Here is a 25541-nt window from a genome sequence, read left to right on the forward strand (position 1 = left end):
ACATAACTTACCCAAGAATATACAGCTAATAAATGATGGAACTGGCATTTGATCAGGTTCAGGGAACACAAAGTTCTTAGACTACTGGTTTAAATGATAAAAGATATTACATTATCATTTCAACAATTATCACAGAAGCTTTAATAAGAAAGAATTTTATTTACCATGATATTAAAATGCCATTACTATAACAAATCAATTACACTGAATTTCTCTGCAAGCGTCCCTACATACATTGACACTATCCTTTCTTCTTAGAAGATAGCCTGTTCTATCAATATTTTATAGCTTAAATAACAAAACACAAAAGAACTTTCAAATGTATTCAAAACGTTATAACAGAAGGCAAGAAAAATTGTGGCACATGTATATTATACACAATATTGGCAGGTAACATGAAACTGTATCTTGTGATGAATTACACAGATATGAAAAGGCATTATTAGTTAAAAAGAGACAACTCTTCTTTCAATTCATGGCAATCAATCAAATGACTACATGAAATTTCACAGCAATTTAATCGAAGCAAGATAAAACATGATTAGTGCACAAAACCATCAAATTATATTTTAAAATTAAATAATCTCAGCACACATTTGTAGAAGATGGGAATGGAATGTACAGCTTAGAATAAGCAACCAGAAGTCCTTCCATCCAATTTTTTTTTTTATATTTAGAAAGAATAAAGAAAGTAGTAATAGGCTTTTAACTAACAATAAACTGTGGGCCCAATACTATAGTTGGCAGATGTACTCAAGATGGGGCATGCAGGTGCAAAAACAAAGAAACAAACAGAAAAAAACAAATTTTGTATCACCTTTGACACAGTTTTGTTGTCAATATGCTAGTCAATGGCAATGTGGAGAGTGCAAAGTTCAGAAAACTTTCAAATAGATTTTAGCCATCTGAAGTACTAGTGAAGAGACTGGTATATATTTCATTAATCTAAAATCAAAATCTGCTGGTTTAATTGGAATTCTGGATCAAGAATGTGGATCAGCATTTTAATATAAAACCACATATCTTCAGGACTAACAATTAAGATAGAAAACATTTTACAATGTTATTCGCCAAGCATCTGAAAGGGGATCTGAGTACCCTGCTGTATGACCAATTTAGTCTCTAACAGCCAGTTCTAATAAAACTGTAGTAGCTGTCTGATAGAGAATATGAGAGTCAAACTAAGATTCAAAGAAAATGTATCTGTACTTCCTCATGCTACCATCACCGTACAGACAATTTAAACATGATGAAGTATAATCAGCAGTATCTTTATGGTTAAAAAAAGAGATACACTTTTGTCCTTTGGATTTTAAATTATGTTTTGCCACAGTTATCATGAAGCTGGCCCTGACAACATTAGGATTTCTTTCACCATCACTAAGGACACAGGAGGAAAATCTGTTCCAAACAGGGTAATTATCTATGGGATTCCTAGTCCATTCCAATGGAGAAGAAGGTAGTCGCTTAAATAACATAACCAGTTACTTTCTGCTTGAAAATGTTAATTCTAAGATAGACGAGTGGCAGAAAGTAGAAACAAAGGCACATATTTTCCATCACATGGAATAAGATATTTTAAAGCCTAAAATCATAAATCTGGAAATTAAAGTTCTCTTAGAAGTCAATTATCTAATTCACACCTCACTTTGACACAATGATTTATTTTATTCAGATATTTAATACATAATTCTTTTTTCATTTTCATTATTATAAGAAAATATGAGCCATGCATGCAGAAACAATTTAATAGATTTGGGTGGTATAAACCTCACCATATTTTTTTTAAAAAAGAATTCAACACCTTTTTGGAGTCCACAATTCAACCCATAACAAAAATGACTGAAAATTTTCTCTCAAATGAGAAAATAGAAAGTGCCAGCGATGTATATAATAGTTGTCATATTTTAGCTATAGTTACTTAGAGCTGGCAGCACCAACTCTAAGGAAGCCAAGCAAAGCATGACAAAGCACCATGAGTGATGTCATGAGAAAAGACTGGAAGCTGGGTGTAAAAAGGCCATCCTTTTTATCAAGGAGATAACTAGAATCACAGACGTGGCTACAAGTGAGGCACATATGGGAGCTCAAGCCCAAGGCAAATCGGAGGTCACAGACAGAAGAGACAGGGCAGAAGGATCAGGCTGTGTACGAGGACAGTCAGTCCTAAAAGGCTTCATTGCAGGAGGCATTCATTTGAAAGAAGAAGACCTGGCCATTATGGCAGTGCCTCCGACTAGCCTAATGCCTGGACTGATGAACAGGGGAAGTGACATTCCCCTCACACATACAGGGCTCGGGCTTTGTGGAGTAGAATCAGTCACTGGGAAAGCTGTAAGGAGAAAAGGGTTTGCTAAAGGAGCTATAAAGTTCTCTGGTTTCTGCAGACTTTGGCCTCATTTGCCTTTGCCAATGGGAATAGAGTTCAGCTCACAATGTGGAGTTTGGAGATCTCCTTGAACTACCAAGGGATCCACTGGAAGCACAGTCCAATGAAGGATGGGGTCTCACGGGCTGGCAGATGATTGATTTGTGAATATAGAGCGCACACAGAGACATATGAAGGGAAGGTGAGAGGGAGGAAAACCAGACTGATGACAGCAATGAGAAAAAGGGTCTCAGAAACTTGTTAGTCAAACTTCTGGATGGATAGTCTACTTCTAAGCCAGTAGTTCTTAATGGCTGTATTGAGGTATAGTTTTATGTCCAGATCAGTTCGAAAATGTGCTGCCAGTAACTTTTTACAACAACAAACAGCCAAATTTTCTGAATGGTGTACTTTTTTAAAGATTGATTGACTGATTGATTGATTGATTTTAGAGAGAGAACAAGCGAGCATGCATGCACCTGCGAGTGAGGGGAGGGGCAGAGGGAGAGACTCTTCCACAATACTCCCTGTCGAGTGCAGAGCCCATGGGGGCCTGATCTCATGACCCTGAGATCATGACCTGACCCGAAACTGAGAGTTGGACGCTTAACTGACTGAGCCACCCAGGCACCCCCTGAATGGTGTAAATTTTTTTTTTTTTAGCACATAATGTCGATTGCTCGTTATCCATTTTTAAGTGTTACTCTGGTTCATTCAAACTCCAATGTTTTCTAGGTGGGAGAGAAATGCTATAGAACTATAGGTAGCCCATAAACCCTCATACTATTTTCCTTTGACCATAGCCCAAAATTAGTGTTGGTGTTTATTGCTTCAGCTTTGGTGGGGATGTGTGTGCTTAATCTCACTATTCTCACTGGAGTGTTGTGTAAGTCAGTGTTACCAGTCATATTTGTAGCCATGAGAAAAATGGTTGAGAACTGCCACTGTTATAATACAGGATCAAGGACCTGAGGCTGGAGCGCAGCTGGGGGATAAAAATACAAGATATAGAAGCCCACAGACATTAGGTGGTGGGCAGGGATATAGGGATTTTTTATCTTGGGAAGATATACTGATGTGGCTTGAGGCCACCAAATATTTCTACAGGCTGAGCAATACTGTAGCAGATTCAGAAGACAAGAGTCTGTGTGTTTATGATGGGGATGTACAGGTAACAAGACTACTTAAAGCTGTTTTTCAGTACTGGAAGGCTGTTTGGGAATGTCCACATAAATTCTGAAGATGTTTCTAGTTGTATGAATTATTGCTTGGTATGATGGTTCAAGTAGAACTGGATGACAGAGATACTTTCAAGGTGGATTATCTTGAGGATGGCAGATGAGACGTTCCTAATTTCTCAGGTAAGGTATATGTAAAGAATCTGTTAAACATCTTCATTTGACTGAGTTTCTGAAGTGTCTATGAGTAGTGTTCAATACCGACAGCTACAACTACTTTGCCTGATCTTTTGATGCCTTTGCTCTAACGGCTGGTTCTTCCACACTGGCTTACTGAGTTGGGCTTGAGGGAGTTTCCAAGAGATTTAAGTGAAAGAAATCAGGAATCTAGGATTGAGTCAAAGAGCTTGGTTGAGTAGTGGATCCTAATTCTCAAACCCATGATCAGGTACTGAGTCTGTGCTCCTGATTGAGACACTCCAACACTGGGTCAGCCAAGGGGCCCATTATGTCCTCCTGAGTTCAGGATTTAGTAATGATGATCATGAGATCCTGAAGCAGGTTAGGACCCGATATAGCAGGCAAAATGCTACTGTAGATTTGTGGTGCAGTCATCGTGTATCAACTAGCTTTAAAATATTGTATATTTTTATTTTTGGATCATAAACATGTTGCACATCTATTGTATTCAAATAAACACATAATGGAAAAAGTAAAATGGAATTTTTGGAACACTAAATTATATTGGTAAATTGAGGGATTTATGTAGCTTTAAAAATATTAAAATGGAAGTTTACAAGGAAGCACAAAAACATTAGATAACACATTCCAAAAGAAAGTGTTAGACTATTGTGTGAATTTTTCAAAGAAATTGCCAAAAACCATTCACAGAACTCGTAAAATCCCTCATTCACAATAAGGGCATATAAGTATTGGGAGACTGGAGATCGCACACAGTGGTAGCAAATAGACCCTGAAATCCCAGGAGTTTAGACAAAGTAATTTTCCTGCTCACATGAAGTCCACTGAGGATTGAATGACTCTCCAGGGCAGCTCCCCTCCAAATACTCATTCAGGGATCCAGCTTTTTTCCATCTTGTGGTTTCATCATCTTAGCATAAGTCCCCCAAGGTCGCCATGGCAAAAATAGATAGCTTGGAAGACTCACATCTGCTCCTCCATGCTTCAGGCTGGAAGTGACTGCTTAGAGCCTATTGGCCAGAGTTAGCATTTTTATAGTGACTGACACATGGGACTCAAACAATGGTAGCTCTTACCATTATAGTTATTGGACAAGAGCATTGAGTGGCTGGATAAGGGTTCAATAGATATAATCATCATTAATTAAAGTGTTACCCTATATTTTCATTTTTTTACTATTACAAATTGTACATACAGAAAGACATAATATGTCTTCACGTAAATCTTTGTCTTCATATCTGATTACTTCCTAGAAGTAGATTAGCAGAGTTAAAGAATGTGGACATTTAAAAAATTCTTGATTCATATTTCCAAATTTTTTGTTAGAAATGTCAGGCTAATTTATCCTATCACCAGGAATGTAAAAAACATGCTTAACTGGTCAAAATTTCACAAGCAGTAAATGCTACCTTAAACAAATAAACAGGCAACACTGATTCTTGCACATTTGAATTTGGTGCATTTTTTATCAGTACATTCACCCACATAATTGCAATGATCAGTGTACTGAATTGCCTCTTCCATGAAAATGTAAGCCTCAAATCAAGAGGCCGTATCTTTTCCAGCCATGAATTTCCAATGCTTAGCCCAGTGTCTTGCACATAGTTGGAACATAATAAACATTTGTTATGATATTACAGGCGAAAAGTCCATCTACAGTGCTTTAACTTGTGCTTTTTTGTTATTAATCTTGGTTTTTTTTCATGTTTATTATCCAGTTGAATTTCTTCTTCGAATTTTCTTCTTAGTTCCCTTACCATTTTTGTATTGATGTTAATGTGGTTTTTTCACCAATTGGTCAATGTTCTTGAAATAATAATAATATTAATCTGTTATCACGTTTCTTTCAAATATTTCCCAGATTTATCTTTTAACCATATGAGGTCTTTAATAATCAATTTTTTAAAAGTATGTGTCGAATCCCTCAATACTTGTTTCTGATAATGGGAATTCTATTCCCTTAGCCCTATGTTTCCATGAGGGGACTCCCTCTCTCCTTCCCCCTTCACTTCTCATCAAGGAGGGGGAAAAGGACATAAGCTGGTGAAATGCTGAGCTCTCATCCTCTCTGGACTCAATTCTCAAGGAGATTTGACCACCGAACTCCACCCTGAAGCTCAGAGGCACAGGCTTTGAACCTGCAGGAGAGTCTCAGCTTGACCAGTCTGCCAGTAATTAGGTGGTTAAGATGAATTCTGGAAGATAATGGAGTCTGACTTGATGAGATATAAGCTTTGTCCCCCCATAAGCCTTAACAATTATAATCTGATTCCCACGTTTCTTCTGAATCAGTTCTGAACTTGGAGCAGGGAGAGAATATAATGGTTCCTCAGTGAACCCCATCATTCTCATATGTGCTTTGTTCGATTGTTTGTATGTTTGAAGGTCTTTCCTATCTAAGACCGAATGAATATTTGTCTATATTTTCCACTTGGATTTTTATAGTTTATTTTTAAATGTTTCTCATCAAATTTAATTTTAAAGTAAGATACAGAAGTCAGTATGACTGCAGAAGGCTGGGTAAATATAGAAAATCATAAAGAGAAAAATGAAAACCATACTTAATTTTTATACTGGGTATCTTCTTTTTTTTTTAAATTTTTTATTATGTTATATTAGTCACCATACAGTACATCCTTAGTTTTTGATGTAGTGTTCCATGATTCATTGTTTGCTTATAACACCCAGTGCTCCATGCAATACGTGCCCTCCATAATACCCATCACCGGCCTATCCCAATCCCCCATGTGTATCTTCTGTTTCCAAAATTATTGACATGTATTCTTTTGTAGACTTAACTACATTTAATTGTTTCAGTGTTTACTGTCAGTTCTTCTACAGTAGGACTTTCTTCTTGAATTTTTATTTTTGATTTCTCTCTTGTTGAATAGGAGAATAGAATATACATGGAAAGACCTTCACTGTGTGCTTTCTGGAGCTTGCCTGTTGCTTCATACAGGCACCAGAACTTTGTAGCTCTGTAGCATCGCTCTCCGTTCTCAGCTTCACAGGATTCTGTTCTTCCCCCTCCCCTCCAGCCCTGTGGACTTCCCTTCTTTTTCTTTTGTGGCATTTACTGTTGCAAAGGAGAAAACTGAGTCCTCATTTTTGTTACAATGCAGGCAGTCTGTGCTTTGTCTTTGAATGCAGGTAGGGGTCTGTGTTCATCGAAGTCATTCAAAAAATTACCCAGGATTTGTCTCGTTATGGATCTTTCTTTCATAATTTTTGACTGAAGCACAAAGGGCTATTTCAATCTGCACATTGTGAGGGTGTTCTTAGGGTCTGGAAGGTTTCCTTAAAGTGTCTTTGGTTATAGTCTTTGTCTCAGTTACTGTGTACTCTTCCTCAGGAACTTCCCTATTTACTACTTCTCATTGTTTCCATCTCAGTCTTTCTTCTGCACCTTGGAAGTATGTTTCAAGTTTGTCCTCAACACCACTGAGTCAACTTTCTACTGGCTCAGTTCTGCTCTTTATTTTTTCCACTCCATAGTTTAATTCTACTAATGCATCTTAGCTAAAGCATTCCTTACTTCATCTGGGCTCATTCTCAACTCATTTGGTTCTATCCTTAGGCTTTTTTGTCTTCCACCTGTATCTTTCTGAAGATACCAAGAATCTTCCTAGAATGATCACTTTCACTAGTTTGTTCTTTACCTGAGTCTTCGGATAAATGACATGTTTTCCTTGAATTCCCTTTATCCCCCATTTAGGAGCAGTCTATTTAGTGTTGGTTTTTATTTTTTTTTTTAAGATTTTATTTATTATTCATGAGAGACAGAGAGAGAGGGAGAGGCAGAGGGAGAAGCAGGCTCTGAGGAGCAGGACCCTGATGCGGCACTCGATCCCAGGACCCAGGGATCACGACCTGAACTGAAGGCAGACATTTAACAGACTCAGCCACCCAGGTACCCTAGTCTTGGTTTTCAAAGGTAAGCAGAATGGACAGTCTGCTCTTGCCTCTCTGTGCACTGAGTGTACTCTGTGCCACTCAGTACTGGTAGAATCCCCCTACTTCTACCTGTAGTTGGGGGGGCAGTTGGTAGGAACAGCACTTCATTCGATTTCAGTGTCTAGCAGGCATTCTTCTAGGACTGAGATTTGATCTACTCTTACTTTAACTCTCTGCTTCTCTTCTATTTTGGTCAGTTCTTGAAAACATCTAGTCTTTGGGGTTGGAGCTTTTTTTGAAGCTTATCATCTTGCTCATGGTCCTATCTTTGTCCTAGTTATTAAAGGACAGGACTTCTATGCCTAACACTTCTATGCCATGTCTCTTTATGTTCATTTATGTTCTGGTATGCAGAACTTAAAGATTTAAAGAGTAAGGGTTTAGTTGTCCAGGACTGATCTTTGTAGGCTAGTTTCCTAGAAAAGAAGATGGACTTCAGCAAAGTTCTAAGGAAACCATTCAGCTTCAGTGCTTTTAAGACAATCAGTTCTGATCTATTGCAGTCCCTCTCTCCTGACAGGGGAGAGACTGGTGATCCCCAACTATGAATGCCTGTGTGGCAAATCTTGCTATTTTTATGCCATATCCTATGGCTGCAACCATAGGCAGAGACCTCAGCCCCCACCCCTTACTCTTCTCCCCTTCTGCTGGCAGGGTAAGGCTTGTATGAAGGCTCTGCCACATCATGCTGCTATTGTGTCTGTCCCCGGTCACACCAGGGGTGTGATCATACTTCCCTAAACATACAGCATCCAATGAAAGGGCAATGGGCAACTGGTCCACCTGCTACTGTTCCTGTCTCTGCGAGTTCTCTCAGAGCAGTGCTGCTCCAGCAGGCCTGCTGTGAGTGCTGCTGACCAATTACCTTGTTAGCATGGCAGTTGTCCCAGCAAACTGGGCATCTGTCCAGGTCTATACCATGGCCTTCTGGAAGCAAGTCAGAGGATTGGAAATAAATCAAAGACCAAGACTGGAATGGGAAGAGTCTGCTGGTGGTGTTGTGGCCAGTGTTCAGGAAAGCCAACGAGTAACTATTAACAGGAACTAGCTTTGAAAAATCCTAAGTAGGGAGACACCTATGGAGTTAAGACTCCCAGTAATAGGATTCATTTTTCTTTTTTAGTGATATTGGGGGAAATTGCCTTGGATGGGGTGGACACTTCACTGAGAGGAAAGCTGAACCACTGCCCCCATTAAAATTCATACCAAAAAAAATGAAAAGCAGTGTCTTTTCTATGATTACTAAAAAGGGGTGAAAATATATTAGGGAAAAGTGCTGACTGAACATCAGCAAGACAAGGATAAATGGGTTCCTAAATTCTAACTCCTTTTCATGAGATCATGATGGTAAGGGGAACAGTCCCTCACAATGGTGGGCTTCTCCACAGATCCGTTGCTGGATCTACCTTCTACTACTTGGATGTATCAGGGGAGAGTGGAAGCCACTCTAGAGTGTCTTCATAACACTACCCAGCTCCTGGTGCCTTCTGGCCCCTGGTGAACTGCACTGAGATGCACTACCTAGAATCTGTCCACGGAGCTGACTGTCAGCAGTAGTTCTAGGACCTGAACTGGGCAAGCCAACCAGGACAACTCCCATCTTCAGAAGTTCCACTGTCAATGGGAGAGCTTGGGATCAATGCTATTGAACTTGGTTAGCCATTACTCAATCCCTGCACTAACATCACAGATGATGGCCTCCTGAACTAGAAGATGTGTATGGCCTAAACTCTTCCAACATTTGTTCTTCCTCTGATTGTTTTCAGTGACCATGATCAGTATTTTGGGGTTGTCACCCAACATCTATTTCTAATCATCCTCCTGGTCTCCCATAGCAAAATTTAGACTCAGAGCTCTTATGGGTTGAAAGGGAACGGGTTGCTGCCATTGAGAGATGATATTTACAAGCCATGCACTAAATTGGAAGAGGAAGAACAGGACAAAAAGGTGGACAGAAATTAAGGGTTGACTTGCCCAAGACTGAGCCCTCCAGTCTAGTGTTTCAGAAAAGAGATTGGCCTTCTGCAAGACTCCATAGAACCCAGCTAGCCTCAGTGCTAGATTCATTAATCTGGTCCAAAGCAAGGTTTGAGCCCAGATCCTAAATCACTGGAAGTGGGGAAAGGGGAAAGGTGTTGGTACTTGCTCAACTATAAATGTTTATGTGGTCAACCCTGTCCGAGTTTGCTATCTCCACCCCAATCCTGACAGACCACAACTGCAAGGCTTGGACCCCAGCATCCTGACCATGGCAGGGAAGGGGCTGATGCTGGACCCAACCATTAATGATGATCTGGCAGAAGAGTATTGAAGTTATGGCTCTGCCATGTCACTGGCATTGTTGTCCTGGATCCAGATCACCCTGGGGAAGAGCCAGTTTTTTCCCTAATCAAGTCTCTTAAGAAACCCTCTCTCCCAGTATCTGACATCTGGCCCTGCTGGACCTCTGTGTGCTGCTCTAGAATGTACAGGCACATCTCCTACTAACCTAGTGTCTGATAGCTTTCTCCAATACTCCACAGATGACATGTGTATGCTGCTTGTCCATTTGTCCTTATAAGTAGGTCACAATTCTGAAAGAAGATACAGCCACTGATTTGCTACAAGTATTTGTCAGTACATGACTACTCATGCCTATTACCACAGCTCTAGTCTGAAGATATGTGACATGAAGAATGAGACTGCCAGCCCTTTAGCCAATGGAAATCAGACCACATTGTGTACTAGGGCTTCATCTTGAACAGCAATGGGAACTAGAACCTGTGCTCAACTCTGGCCAGGGGGCTCTGGGTGAGGCTCTGGTCCCATATGTGCCAGTGGGCTGCATACTGGCCCTGGCTGCACCCAGGTGCCCAGTCCCTGTGACTATGGCTTCTGCCCATGTTCATTTGCTCTATAGTTCCCTGAGGGTTCTGGAGCCATGCCCTGGACTACAGCCTGCTTGGTTGGACCCTGACAACCTGCCCTTTGCCATCTGCCGGCTGGTTTCCTGCTTTAACCTGAATGGGCACTCCTGCCCCTGAGCACAGCTGCTGCCTAGCTGTTGCTGTGGGGCCTCCATTTGCTTGTCTGGACCAATCAGCTCAGATTTGCGGAAGCTACACCTCCATCACCTCAGGGGAACCCTACAGCCAGGTGAGTCCCCACAGCTTCTAGCCACACATTCTAAGTAGTCCGAATCTACCCTCCTCGTGAAAATTCTACCCAGATTACAAAAACTGCACCGATGCTTTTCACCATTGCAAGACACTTCAAACACTCAAAGTCCATCTCTGGAATTTTAAGCAACACCAACTCAGTCATTTTATCCATCAGGCAATCAAGGCATGGCTCTTAGGGTCTATGAACTGATTGAGGGCATCGAAAAATATTTTGGAACTGACAAAAAGTGGTTGCAAACAAAAAATACAATCTAACTTAAAAATAATTTCACAGCCAAAATATTCTATTAGCTGTGAAATATGGGTGCATTTTATCGTGTTGTAGGGTGCGGCATGGAAATACGAGCAAGCCAGGGACCCGCGAATGTAATCTCACAGTGGCCCCACCCTCACATTTCCCAAACTCAGCCCCGTCCTCAGTCACTGAAATGATGTGGGCAACCATGGTACCTGGTTGCTGAGTAAATGAATAGATAAATGAATAAAGAAAGGAAGCAATGAATAAATCCTCCAACAGAAATGCATTCAGAGATTTTAAAAAATCAGGAGGGAAACTGGAAGTTGTTTATGGGTATTGAGTTTCAGTTTTGCAAGATGAGAAAGTTCTGAAGACAGATTGCACAACAATGTGAATAGACTAAACACTACTGAATGTACTCATAGATGTTCAGATGGCAAATTTTGTTAGGCATTTATTTCTGCAATAATTTTTTTGAATCAAACTAAATCTTAAAAATCACAATAGAACTTTACACAAAAATTCAGAATATCTGAATCCCACTGGGCCACTCTTACATTTTCATCAATGTAGCCCTGATTTCTTCAGCCTTATTTTCATATATTATGTCTTATTTCTTTTGTGACTTGTTTTTTTGGGACCATTAGTGGACAGTTTAATTATCTGATTTGTTACTGCAGGTGACAGAAAATTATTGCTCCAATTACAGAAACAAAACAAAACAAAAAACCATTTTTATTCTATTCAATGGGGGGAATTTCCTAAAGTAGAGAACAAAAACATGCTAAATTATATTCTAATATATATTTTCATAATTAGCACATCATGAAAGTAAAGCAATCTTTTGTTTGCACAGAGCAGTGACTATAGGCCCTGAAGCTAGCTGACTAGTCAACACTAGCTTCACTACTAACCAGCTTAATCTCTTTGTGCCAGTTTTCTCATCCTCAGAGTGAAGATAATAATTTTTAAAAGTTTGAAAAAAGTATCTACCTCACCTATGAAATGAGAATAGTTTTTAAAAGCTTAAGGAAAAATTTTACCTTACTTAAGCATTTATCCCATTTTTTTTAAAAGACATTTATTTATTTGAGAGAAAGAGAGAGCATGAGCATGAGTGGGAGGGGCAGAGGGAGAGAGGACTCAAGCACACTGCACGCTGAGCACAGAGCTGGATGCGGGGCTTGATCTCACAACCCTGAAATCACGACACAAGCTGAAACCAAGAGTCGGATGCTTACCCGACTGCACCGCCCAAGGGCCCAAGAAGTTATCCCATTTTTACAAATTGAAAGACAAAATTCTAATTTTAACAATAGGCTAAATGTTTTAACAAATAACTTGTCAAATTATAGTAATATCGTCCTTTCCTTACCATGAATATATAGAAGCTTAAACCCAAACTCTGAATATGGCTGTGTCCCTATTTCACCTTTCCACTCTTGAGTTCTCACTACTGCTCAGAAACACCCTTTCTGCTTTGAACAGGTTGCTCCTCCTACCAGTTCCTCTAACTATGCTTTAGTGTTTATGCTTTAGTAGTTCCCTCTTACAGAATATGTTCCTGTTTCCTTATCTACCTAAATTCTATGCATCTTCCAAGTTCCCCAGCAGTCCCTATTGATTCCATTATGCCTTCCTTGAATCTAGTCTGTACGATCTCTCAAATCTCTGAATTTTTCTGGTATTCCTGAAAATGGCCCTCGAGATGGCCCCAGAACCAACCATCTACCACCTCCTGGCACCTACCATGTTGTAGATTACAATGTGTAATATCCTAAAGCACAAGAACTTTTTTTTTTTACCTTTCTCAAAGTCCTATAAAGTCCTAGCCACGAATTAATAAATATTTTCTAATTTAACTGTTTGCCAAAGTCAAAACTTTGTGGAAAATGAGACAGCTTTTTGAGAAAAGAAATAGCATTATTCACGCTATCTTTTCATATATTTTCTTTGCATATTATCTACCCACCATTCCTTCCATAAATAATTTTGACTCTTAAGTTTTTATTTGCATTCTTTAGTAAACCACCATACAAAATATGTTTTTGATGCTATTTGTTGTTGTTTTAGACTTTGGCTTGTCTTAACATATTATGTATGAAGTTACTTTTAAAGGACCTTTCCTTCAGAAATTGTTATAAAATCACGATGGGGTGATATCTAAATTATAGAGAGATTTTTTGGTCCACTACATAAGGGGCATAGGGCACTAGGAAAATCATGAAATATGCCTTCCTTTTTTTCCATTTTCAGACATGAGAAGTTAAGTTAAAACGAACAGAGGACTGTTTAAGAGAGACAAAAAAATTCAAAACCGTACAGCATGTGTCACTTACCGATATGTATGGATGGGCACGGGAGGATGCTTTCTCTTTGTGATTATGCTGCTGGGGACTCTGCCCGAGAGCTTGGGTGGACATAGGACTGCAAGGAAACTTACGGTGAGCCCATAAGTCACACACTTTTGCTTTTTAATCTCAATAACTTAACATTCTTATACTAATGCCTCAGATCTTTTTCTCAATCCCCACATGCTTTCTGGTTGCATGGACTCTGAATCCTCCAGAACAACCAGGACAGCCTGACAAATGACCACTCACCATCTTCCTCGAAAAGAAGTCCCATGTGCGCATGCGCCTCGGCTTCTTTCTTCCCACCGTCAATTTTTATCAGCTGAGCAATCTTAAAACATCGTTCGTAGAAGTGGTTCCTTACCCATTTGTCTTCAGCATTATTGAAGTAACAGGCCAGGGCATACAAGTTATTATAGACACCTTCAAAGTATTCTTCAAAGAAAAACATTAATGGCATTAGAAAAATGTCTCACAGCATGTCCCTTCAAATGGCAAACCAACATAGTCACATTTATTTTTTATTTTTCCTTAAAAACATGATTAGCTATTTTTAAGAATGGAAATGCAAAATTCAGTTACTATATTTTAACCACCAAAACACTTACATTAAAGGATGTGCATAAGAAAAAAGCAACAACAATCTTTTTGAAAACTTAGAACATGTGAGAAATTGACATACTCTTTGGTTGAAACACTAGACTTTACATAAGACACAAGTCATGATAATATATGTACTAGCACTGTTATCAGTTCTTGTGGAAGAAGTGAGTATGTGTTATTATCAAGTACTTTTCCCATCAAAGATTTGAAGAGTATTTAGAGATTCAAGAGAAAGCAATGTTCCTAACCATGGCAAAAAAATAAATCAATAAATAAAAGTTAATGAAGAAAGCAGATAGGATATGAAAATAGTATCTTTTTCTGTTGAAAATGCATTAATACTAATCATCCTTCTCACTCAGTTATTAGTTTATTAGTTGGTAGTTTTTAAACCCTCCCTTTTTTCCTAAAGTGGCACCTGACCTATTTGTACACAAAAAGTGCATTAATAAATTGTGAATCAGTCTTATAAACCCCACCACAATCAATCATAAACTTGGACAAAAATGTGTGTGTTAATAAATTGTGCCTCAGTCCTGTAAACTCCACTCTATTGGTGAATATAAACAAATTAATAATCTTTATGTCTTTTTGCATCTGTGCTGAAAGCACAGTTGTAGATACGTGGTAGCCTCTGGATTACCCTTCCAAGGATTTTTTATAATAATCATTATCTATTAGAATTCACTGATACTAATTATTCACTGAAATCAGAAGAGTCAACTCAAATATTCCTGAAAGGATTACAATTATGAAAAATATTCATACATTGCCCACTAGTATTCCTACAAGATTTAAATAAAAAGGCCCAGAAAAAAAAAACAACAACAAGGCTGATTACAACAAAAGGTAATTTTCAAGAACTGTACATAAGTGACTCTAACGTTTCAAAAGAAATTTCTAAAACTTATGTCATTCCTTTAAATATGCTGCCTTATAATTTCATAGGAAATTAAGATTTATCTCAAAATAAGTTTATACCTAAACATTAAAGTAAAAAAGAAAAAAAAAGTCTCCCTGTCTCCCTAATTTTGAATATTTTTTGAAGGAGCTGGGGATTCTGGAGAGCCATTCTGCTTTTTAAGGTTACTCGAAATAGGCAAGAGCTTAGGTGAAAAGCAGTGAGTAACCAGAGTTATTTACTTAAAACAAACACTCTCAGAACTGACTTCTCTTAGGTTTTATCTTTGCATTGTGAACCTTCTACCTAAGGTGAGTGGAGCACTAAAGTCTGTTTTGTAATATTATATTCTTTGTCATCTTTAGTGATTAGAGTTATGATTTCTTAAAGTCTGTAAAGCATTCCATAACTTCCATTTTTAAAAAGCTATATAAAGATCTTCTTTTAAAAAAAAGTGATCCCAAAATAGTTTTTATGATTTTCAGTAATTACACCTTAATAGAAAAACATTTCCAATATTTCATAAAGTTTTTTTTTAGAACAAGTTGTATAAGTTATCAAGATTCCATATTTAGAGACCACTAGTCAGCTAAGCTCTCTTTCTACAGAAAAAATGGAGTATTTTTCAGAGTATTAAGTATAAAGGAATATGTTTTTGAATCTTTGGACCATCCAAATATACGGGCTGTACCATTTACATTCTAAGCAGCCTTATCTCCTTGCTTGTAGACCACTTACTTGAGTTGTCAGCAGATATATACAAGATGAAAATAATTTTTATTGTTCGTTTATTATTTAGATCGGTATTCATTGTGTTATCTAAAAAGGAGATTCCACGATGAAATAAATTTGGAAAATGCAGTTGCTAATTTCCCTCTTTCACTGACCACACAATATGCATCAGCATGTTAAAGGCTCTGGTAAGTCCTGCGATAAACCAACCTGCTTAATGTCCATGTTAATTCATCTGGTGTTTCTCAAACTTATTTTACCAGATAATTATTTTTGTTTTACTTTACATAAAACCTGTAAAGATCCTATGGGACTCTGCTTGTATCTTAAATAAATGTTATTAAAAAATTGCTGCTTAACCCTTAACAATAATTTAAAGTCAAGCGTAAATAATGTTTGAATTATCTATTGATTCAGTTGCCCATTACCATTATTGCCATCTCTTCTCTAGCCCCATGGGGCACAAGGCCTTAATCATAATATTACAGATGGTACAGAGATGATTTACAACAATGGGTAATATAAAAAAAGTTCTTAAGGGCAAAAAAAACCCCACCTTAAGAAATGGAAATAATTGAAAAAGAAATGACTGGCTTACTTAAAATACTTCTTTGCTATAAAACAGCAAGTGATGTTTTCCAGAGTAATTTAAATAACTCTAGGTTCCTGTCTGTAAGTCTCAAGAGACAGAACTGACCCAAGATGACTATTGTTAGTGCCACAGCTTTGATTAAATGAACTTCATTGTGACCCTAGAGTGATAGTCTTTCCAATGAGAAGCAATGAGAATGCTCGGAGATACGCTACTTCAGGAAAATTTTTCTCAGATTCTGTATGTCTCATGACCATATAGGATGGAATCCTGAGACACCAGTAACAAATATCTATATTCTAGATTAAGAGTATGTGTGTACGCGTGCACACGCGCGATCATGTTTTAAGATTTGGGATTAATTCAAGTTAGTAAGAGTGAATGTGTCTATCCCATTTTCTGGGATGTTTTTTAACTCTTGTCACAATTTTTCCTCAATAAAATCCATGTGTTAAATGTGAAAACAATTCTACAAATTTTTTAAAAAGCATATAAATATTCACATGTACTTCAACTAAAGTATTTCCAACAATATCTTTTGCAATAATTTTCATTTTCTATATTTCAACCAGGCAAAAGCCAGTGCATTTTGAAGGAGATAACCTTACAGAAGAGTTATTCTGAGCAAGAGGCAATTTTATTTCACTTAACAAATGCTACTCAGTTATGATGAATATATGATAAAGACACCCAGTAAAGAAAATATCTCTTTACTTACACCATGTGTACAAAATATTGACTACTATAAAGTTTAGACTTTGTTAACTTTTGGAATCAGAGAAACAGTTTTATTTAAATGTTTAGTTACTTTTCTTTAATAAAAAATTAAAATGTTTTCTACCTTCAAATAGACTACTTAGCTTTTTAGTTTCCTTATAATTACAAAATGCTTTATGACAAATTTCTCGTATTTATAACATTTTGTAACAAGGTGTATTTGGCTCATATTTATGCTACTCAATATGAAAGCCTCTTTTTAAAACACTTAGTGAATATGATGAATTCAACTTCAAAAAATGACTAATGGGAAAATTTTATCTTGCTCAATTCTATTTTCAGTGCAAATATCACTTCAGAATTTGCAGCCGAAACTAGAATGTAAGTTTTTTACAATAGCATTTTTTATTTATAACAGTTAATTTCTTGAGAAATTAGATGTCATATTTCAAAATTCGCCAAAGGATTCTATTTTTAATGTCAATCCTGCAGTTAAATACTTTTCATAATACAAATATTCACCTCTTTTCTACACACACACACACACACACACACACACTCACTCACTTATGCTGTTAGGATTTTTGTATATCTCCTATTCGTAAGCCAGGTGACACCCTGATGGGAAATATGTATTAACTCCACTATAGAGGCTGAGAGACTTTTGCTGCAATACTGTTCCACATCCCCATTAATTTTCCCCACTGTAGCACTGGTTGACAAAAAGTTGTGTAATACTCTATTTTCCCACAGGAAGCCCTGAAATGAAATATAGTCATTGTTGGGGCCCAAGCTTCTCTTTTTGAGTCCTATGGTGTTTTCACACAATATGTTGAAGAAAATAATAATTTAAACCACCAAATTTATATGCTAACTTTTAGGATTTCTTTTCTTTGATTATATAAAATGACTAATTCCTAATATACTATAACTAGGAAAGCCTTATGACAACAATATCAGTATAATCATAGTAGAGATTAAAATATCTTCAATACTTGAAACACTGACTTTCTGGAAAATTTTTGGATACAAAAAAGGGAATTTATTAGGAATGATGTGATGGAAAATATAAAATTAACAATTTTATTCATAATTGTGAATTGTAGGCTTTTCGTGTCTTCTCAGTATTTACTAATAAAAATTCTCTGATTGAAATCTGTAGGACTTACAGATAACACCTTCAAATTCCATTATATAAATACTAGAAAATCAGTACAATTTTCAAGTTATAGTACTCTTTGAAAATATCTCATTAGTAAAAATTCTATATATTTTTAAAACTATGGAAAGAGTCGTATTCATGACATTGGAAAATTTGTAGATGTGATCAGGTGCTATGCATTGTCTTCCTGGCTTGGAATGACATCAGCAGGATGCCCCTGTGTCTGGAGAGCTTTGTGATTCAGCATTCCCTATCATGTATTCCATGAAGATGCTTAGATGTCTAGAATGGATTGTGCTCAGGTGTCTTAATGTTTTGAATTCATACGTGAAACACTCTGGAATCTTCCCTCAGGCTCACTGTTCAGGCTCCTGCAGCACTGCTGCCCACAGTCCCTCCACTCACCTTTCCTTTCAGCTGCCTCAGCCCTGGTCAGGTAGTGGTAGAAACGATCCAGCTTATCAGGCTGCTCTTCCAGAGGTCTCTGCAGCCACAAAAGGGACCTAACTCTCGCGGTCTCCCGCAGGGCATCCCACTTCTCCATCAGGGCGAAGAGCTCAGTAAAGGACTTATGATAACCATCTCGCAGCATGTCCACACAAATGTTCTTCTTGTAGGAGTTCCGGTAACTGGGAATAAGAAACCCAACACTCAGAACATTATTTTAATCCATTAAATCCATACAGTGTTTTTCTTCTCTAAAAATTAAAGGTTGAATTGCACTGCCTTTTTTTTTTTTCCTCTGAATGAAAGCTGAAAACTCTCTTTGCCTCAAACACTTGTAATTGAACAACTTCAGTTTAATGAAAGATGCCAGGAGCTACCCAACTATAGTAGTTTTAGTAAAATTACATTATAAATATATCAGTTCCAGAGCTGAGCTCCCTTTAATAGGGACAGATAAATGAGTTGATGGATGTCAGTCCGTTCTGGCTGCTAGAACAAAATACTAGTGACTGAGTGGCTTACGAACAACAGAAATACATTGCTAACAGCTCTGGAGGCTGGAACTTCAAGATCAAGATGCCAGCATGGTCACCTTCTGGTGAGGGCCCTCTTCCTTGTTCTTGGCTGGCACCTCCTCACAGTATCCTCAAATAGTGGAAGGGGCTAGGGAATCTCTCTGGAGACCGTTTTTTTATAAGGCACTAATCCCATTCATGAGGGCTCTGCCCTCATGACCTAAGCACCTCCCAAAGACCTCAATTACTAATACTTTCACCTTTGGGAGTTAGGATTTCAACATACGAATTTGGGGGAACACATCCAGACCATAGTAATTACAATATCCAAAAGTACTTGATATACTAGCCTCCCAGTAAAACAAAACAAAAAAACCAATATGCCAAGCAAAAATTAAACATGCCATTTAATATTTAAAAATGCACTCTATATTAAATGGCTTCATTGTATGTTATGGAAGTTCATTCATTCATTCATTCATGCTTGGATGTTTGGTTAGAAAATGTTTATTAAAATCTATTACTAAGTATATATGAAAAATATTTTCAGTTAGGATTAAGTTCATGATTTGTTAGATTAATAATTCACTTCTAATTTAATGATAAACCATATGCAAAGAGATAAAGTGACAACTGAATATTCCATTTATTTATTCAACAAATAGCTGTTACATTTTCTAAGCGGAAGACACTGTTCTAGACTGAATGGGTTCATTCTCCTTGTGAAGATTGTATTCTAGTGGGAGAACAAAACCAACAAGTAAGTAAGCAAAAAATAAGTAATTTCAGATGATGAAAAGTACTATGCAGGAAATAAACAGGGTTATGGGATAACAGCTGTGTGGTGGCTATTATTCCACTTAATGAGCAATCAGAGGCCAAATCATAAAGCTACTAATTATATTACATTTTCTTTAAAATCAGGAGACAATTAAGTATTTAGAACAACTGACATAATGTGATACTACTAGCAATAAAAATTTCAGTGTGGAGTGGAAACAGACTAGAATTAGTCAGAATACTCAAAGTTGAGCCCAGTTCTACCTAAACCTCCTTGGACCTCATTTCATCTCATTGGTAAAATGTGCATATCAATATATGCTGTACCTATATCACAAGATTCTTCTAAGAACAAAATTAAATGATGTATGTGAAAATGCTCTGAGAAATGTAAAGTCCTGAACTACTGGTTCCCAACTCCTGACTATGCAATAGATTCATCTATAGAATTAAACAAACAAACAAAAAAACCAAAAATGCCCAGATTCCATCCACCAAGAATTTCTTACTCAGTGGATCAGCTTGGGTATGAAATGAAACACATCAAGAGAGGTCAAGAGAGTAGGGATGAAAGAGAAGTTTTAAAAGAAAAGATAGGACCTCAAAGCCATGGTAAGAAGTTTGGACTTCAAGCTAGGAGTGAGGTAGAGGTAGAACCACTGAAGGGTCTGAGTTAGGGAAATGACTCCATGAGATTGCAGCTTAGAAGAATCATCTGGAAGGAGTGTTCCAGTTGAATTGTTAGCCTCCCCCATCTGGCAGCTGGAGGCATAGCACCTATTGTAATCGGACTCATTCATAAAGAGAATAAGTAAACCACATTCCTAGGCCAAAAGCCACCATCTTGTATGAGACCAAAAACATATGATATGGGAAAAAGAAGTAACAGAATTTTGTTTGTTTCTGCCGTCCAGTCAAGATAAAGGAGGGGCGTATGAAGAAGGGGCAGTGCGATGCTGCAAAGGCCGTGTCCTCTCATTCCCCTCCTTTCTACCTGCTTCTACACAAGGTATAGCAAAAGTCGTCACATAGGGTTTCTCAGTAGAAGAGGACCAGAACCAGCCACTATAATTTCCCACCGTTCCTGAATGGTATGGGTGAAATGCCGTAATAGTCTAGTGGGCTCCATGTATGGCAGAAAAGTTAATGGAAAGAGAGAGCTGGCATATCTGTCATAATGTCACTGGCCACAACAAGGGAGTGTGTGCTAACATGCTCTTGTATGGGCTGCCCACTGGGGATTGAAGAAGGACACAGCTGTAACTCTGAGAATAAGAAGCATCAGGGAACTATCAAAGCAGTCAAGTCAGCATATTTCCAGGTCTGACAGAAAAGGATGGATGGAGTGCATCAGATAGACCCCATAGGTTTAGAATGCATTCAACTACAAGTAAGAAAACTTGTTTCATAGTGCCTTTAAAACTAGAGGTTTCCACTTATCACAGCCCAAGGTGCCTAAAAGTAGGCATCTGCTGGCCTTGGTTCAGTGGCCTGGCACGTTCAATGCGTCTGGGATTATCTTAGTCTTTCCCTCATGCTTGTCCCCTGCTGGTCACTGGAGGGTTCATATAGCTTCAGATATTGTGCCCACCTTCAAGGCAAATAAAAAGGGGAGGTGGGTGGCACCAGCTGTGTCTTTCCCTGTTATTGGGAAAAACAAAAGCATTCCTGTAACTGTTAATAGATTCTCAATTTGGTCCCATTGGCCAGAACTTTGTCACGTGGCCACCCAATGGTGCAAGAAGACTGGGAAAAGCAAATATCCTGCCTGTTCTTGGACACACTGCTCTCCCAAGCAAAACTGGAGTTATGTTAGCCAAGAAGAATGGAGAAATGAGATACTAGATAGGCAAATTCAGTGTCTGTAACAAGGTCCTAGATTAAGATCTGAAAGTAAATACCGACAAACCCCAGCCCTGGAATTGCCAGATAAAAATGGGCAGGATGCCCAGTTAAATTTGAATATCAGATAAACAATGAATATTTTTTTTAGTAATAGTATTCTCTAAATATTGCATGGGACTTTTTTATACTAAAAAAGTTTTCTGTTTCTTAAAATTCAAATTGAAGTGTATATCCTATATTTTTATTTGCTAAATCTGGCAACTCTCCTCCCCTCCACCTTGCACCACCACTGTGTTGTTTCTATATAAGAAAATAGGGTGAGGGGAAGAGGCACCAGAATTCTTGAATAACCTGAGAAATCACTGAATTGGATTCACATTACCTGAGAGGGACAAGATTAGATTTTTACACTAGGGAGGATCAAGGCTCAGGGCCAGGAATTAAAATTAAGTTATAAAAAAATAAAGGCTTTCAATTTAGCATCCATGAGCTTGTGAATCTAAAATTTACACCTGATCCTAGAGAATGGCCAGGACGAGGGTAGAACTGGGAGCAGCGTGAAGAGATAGTGGTCCTGGAAAGGACAGGCCACAGAGGTTGAACCAAAGGAAAGAGGAAATGGGATTGGACAGAAGTAGGGTAGATTCAATACATATTTAGGAGATGAAAACATCAATTCCATAGTGACTGAATGGGTGTTGGGGGTAGAGGACAGGGAATGGATGACATAGGATGACAACCAGATTTTGAGGTTAAATAAAAAATAAGTGGTAATTTGCTAAAGAGGGGGACACAAAAGGATGAGCAGTTTGCGGAAAGATAATTGAATTTGGTTCAGATAACTTGAGTGTGAGGAGGCTGAAGGGGTATCTAAGTTGTACCTCCAATGGGGGACAGGTTGTGGGAGAATATAGGAGATCTGAGGATGAGGGGCTGAAAATCCAGCCTTGCTTTAAACAAGCACTGTCATCTTTGTAAGGTTATGCCTTGGAAGAAATGAAAATTATAAATAAATAAAAATTAGAACACTGACTTTAAACAATAAAAGTAAACACAAGCCGCGAGGCCATCTATGTTTTAATCTCATACCTCTAATCTCAACAGAAATGCAGAAAATGATTCTGTAAGCCTGATTTCCTTCACCTGGAAGGTGAGGGTGATTTGGTTGGATTTGGTCCACTCAGCATCTAGTTCCACTTCCACAGGTGGCAGCACTCCAAAACACTTTTGGAATGACCATTCTCACACTACGGGTCATCTTGGTGGGATTTGATTTGAAAGACTCTCTAACCAACAGGTGGGTCCACAGTGACCAAATTAAAGCAACCGGTTCCTCTCCCAGAATTCTGAATCTTGACACAAGAAACACAACAAAGGTTTAGCAGGTTGTTGGAGCTCAATCATCTTGGGAGTGACCTCCTGGCAAGACTCTGAAGTAGTTCTTGCTACCAACATCCTGTCAAGGGTCTCATGTCTTGTCCTTTTCTTCTGAGCTGGGTTCTCCCTAAATTCAGCTTGTTACCCAGTATCCTTCCAAAAAACGGCTTCTACTTTATTTAGTCAGAATCAATTTCTGCTGTCTGTGACCAAAGTACAGAATGGATTCCGAAGGAACTGTACTAAAATGGTTTCCAAGACATCTTTCAGCCTTAAAACACCCATGATATATAACTGATATCAATTTTTTTAAATTTCTGGTACATTTTTTAAAAAGACCATTCTTTGCAGAAGAGATTTCAAATAGAGATGTATTTCAAAATGCATAAATAACTATGCTGGTATCATCTCGGTTTTATATACACATTCATGTGTGCACACACATGCATATATACAGGTATGTCATTGTTTAAGCCTCATTAGTAATCTGAAAGCAAGAAAGAGCAATTAATGATTTACTAAATAAGTTCCTATTTGTATCTTCATAGTTAATGCAAGTTATTTCTTTTAACAAAAATAATTCTTTTATTAAAATGAACTGATCATCTGAAAAAAAAAAGCCTATCAATTTCCACCATTATATTTGGATTTCTCAGGTTTTATATTTCATAACAGAATCACAGGCAAAGTTGACTTGCTTTATGGGAAAAGAAATTTTCTAAACACAAACAGAAATATAGACAGAATTCAAATTTGTTATTTTGTTATTTCATTTGGAACAAAGTTATCAGTCTTTGGTTTCATTTGTATATTAAAACCAATATTAGTCTAAATTAAAATATATTCTCTGTAAGTATCAGAAGAAGAAAAATCTCCTTGACCTAAAAAGTCGCTATACTGGGCAGAAATGGAGAATTCTAGTAAAATTTATGTAGATTTGATATTATGGAATTTGAGAGGAGTTTTCCTGACAGAAAACATGCCATTCATAGGAGCAGCAGTTGTGACATTCACGGATATGCTGGACTCTGTAAATCTACACCCTGAGGAAGATTTCTGTCATGGCAGACGCCTGAGGTCGCACCCAAGAGATGTAGCTGGAGAAGAATGAATTTAGGAAGGGAATTAAGTAGTCACCCATTCCATATGGATTTTATTACTATTTAAAGGCATTCTTCAAAGGAGATTCAATGCGTTTTAAACTGACATAAAAATTGCCCTAAGAGATTCGAAGATTTAAAAAAAAATCTATACATTTACAGAAAGTAAACTGACCACTTTGACAGAACTTCATAGCAGTTGAATGTGTGGAGATGCTGAGAGATGGCGAGCTTTCTGTTAAACAGCCACGGAGATTTTATATCATTTTAAAATTCTGCCTTAAAACATTCTGAACGGCTATTTACAGAGTACCTACAATGTGGCAGACACCGTGTAGACATCATTTCTAACACATGAGAAGTCTACAAAGCAATGCTTCCACTTTCACAGATAGAGAAACTATCTGGTGAGGTTGTGACTTGCCATATAAGTGACAGAGCCGTACAAACTAATAACAGGCTGATCTGGAATTCACATCCAGGTTTCTGAGCGCAAATTCTGTTTTTTTCCACTTTACCACATTGTCTCCTGTTACATCAGATTTGTTGGGTTTTCTTCTTTCTGTTCCTCTACGCATTTCTGTTTTGTTTATTTGCATTGATTGTTTAGGAATCTGTCATAATTGGACAATTACATGTAACTCTCTAATTTGAAAGCCGTTGCCTTTGTCCATGCTAATCCGTGTTTATGCTGGCTTGGGAAAAGAGAATAGTGTCATTCTGTGACTCTCTTAAAGAATCCCCTTCCTTAAAATGAGGAAGCAGACAGTAGCAACCCTGCAAAGCAAACTAAATAGATGCGATCGTCACTCCAGGATATATGAAGTCTAATAGAAGAAAAACACTGAGAAAGACAAACATATAAGAGGATAAAAAGCACACACTTCTACAAATATGAAAAACATGAATAAATGGAATGAATAGATATGACAGCTTATTTTATTTCTCTTAACTTATAGGTACTTATATTAGTTATTAAATGGACTTTCAAAATCAAAATGAATTATGAACTACTCAAATATATGATTAATATATTTAACATATTTTCTTCACAGGACAAATTCAAATACTGTATCAAGGTGAAGCTTCATATTCAGTAAATTATTTCAAAAGCAGTTTAATAAAAAATCATACTTTAAAACAAGATCATAAAATTTTTATTTAATCTGACAAAGATAAACTCAAAAGATATGTAATATCTAATCAAAAGTCAGGATAATACTTTTATTCCATTAAGTTAATATTTATAAGTCACTAGTGGGTTATCTATGTGTCAGTTATAACAGTCTTACATTCATATTGTAGGAATAAATGTT

At 37.6% G+C, this 25541-nt stretch overlaps 1 protein-coding gene across 9 annotated transcripts in view; it reads right to left on the reverse strand.

Annotated features, from left to right (window-relative positions):
- Positions 1-25541, reverse strand: part of TTC29 (tetratricopeptide repeat domain 29) — a 468751-nt gene that overhangs the window by 179074 nt on the left and 264136 nt on the right. For all 9 annotated transcript variants that reach the window (XM_087866494.1, XM_087866493.1, XM_087866489.1 and 6 more), the window contains 2 exons: positions 18567-18790; positions 13704-13889 (listed from right to left, as the gene is read on the reverse strand). In XM_087866494.1, the coding sequence (XP_087722620.1) occupies positions 13704-13889; positions 18567-18790 (410 nt within the window). The remainder of the gene's footprint in view (positions 1-13703; positions 13890-18566; positions 18791-25541) is intronic.

Source organism: Ursus americanus, chromosome 13 (genome assembly GCF_024610735.1).
Source record: "Ursus americanus isolate L20-20 chromosome 13, mUrsAme1.1.p, whole genome shotgun sequence".
Taxonomy (NCBI): domain Eukaryota; kingdom Metazoa; phylum Chordata; class Mammalia; order Carnivora; family Ursidae; genus Ursus; species Ursus americanus.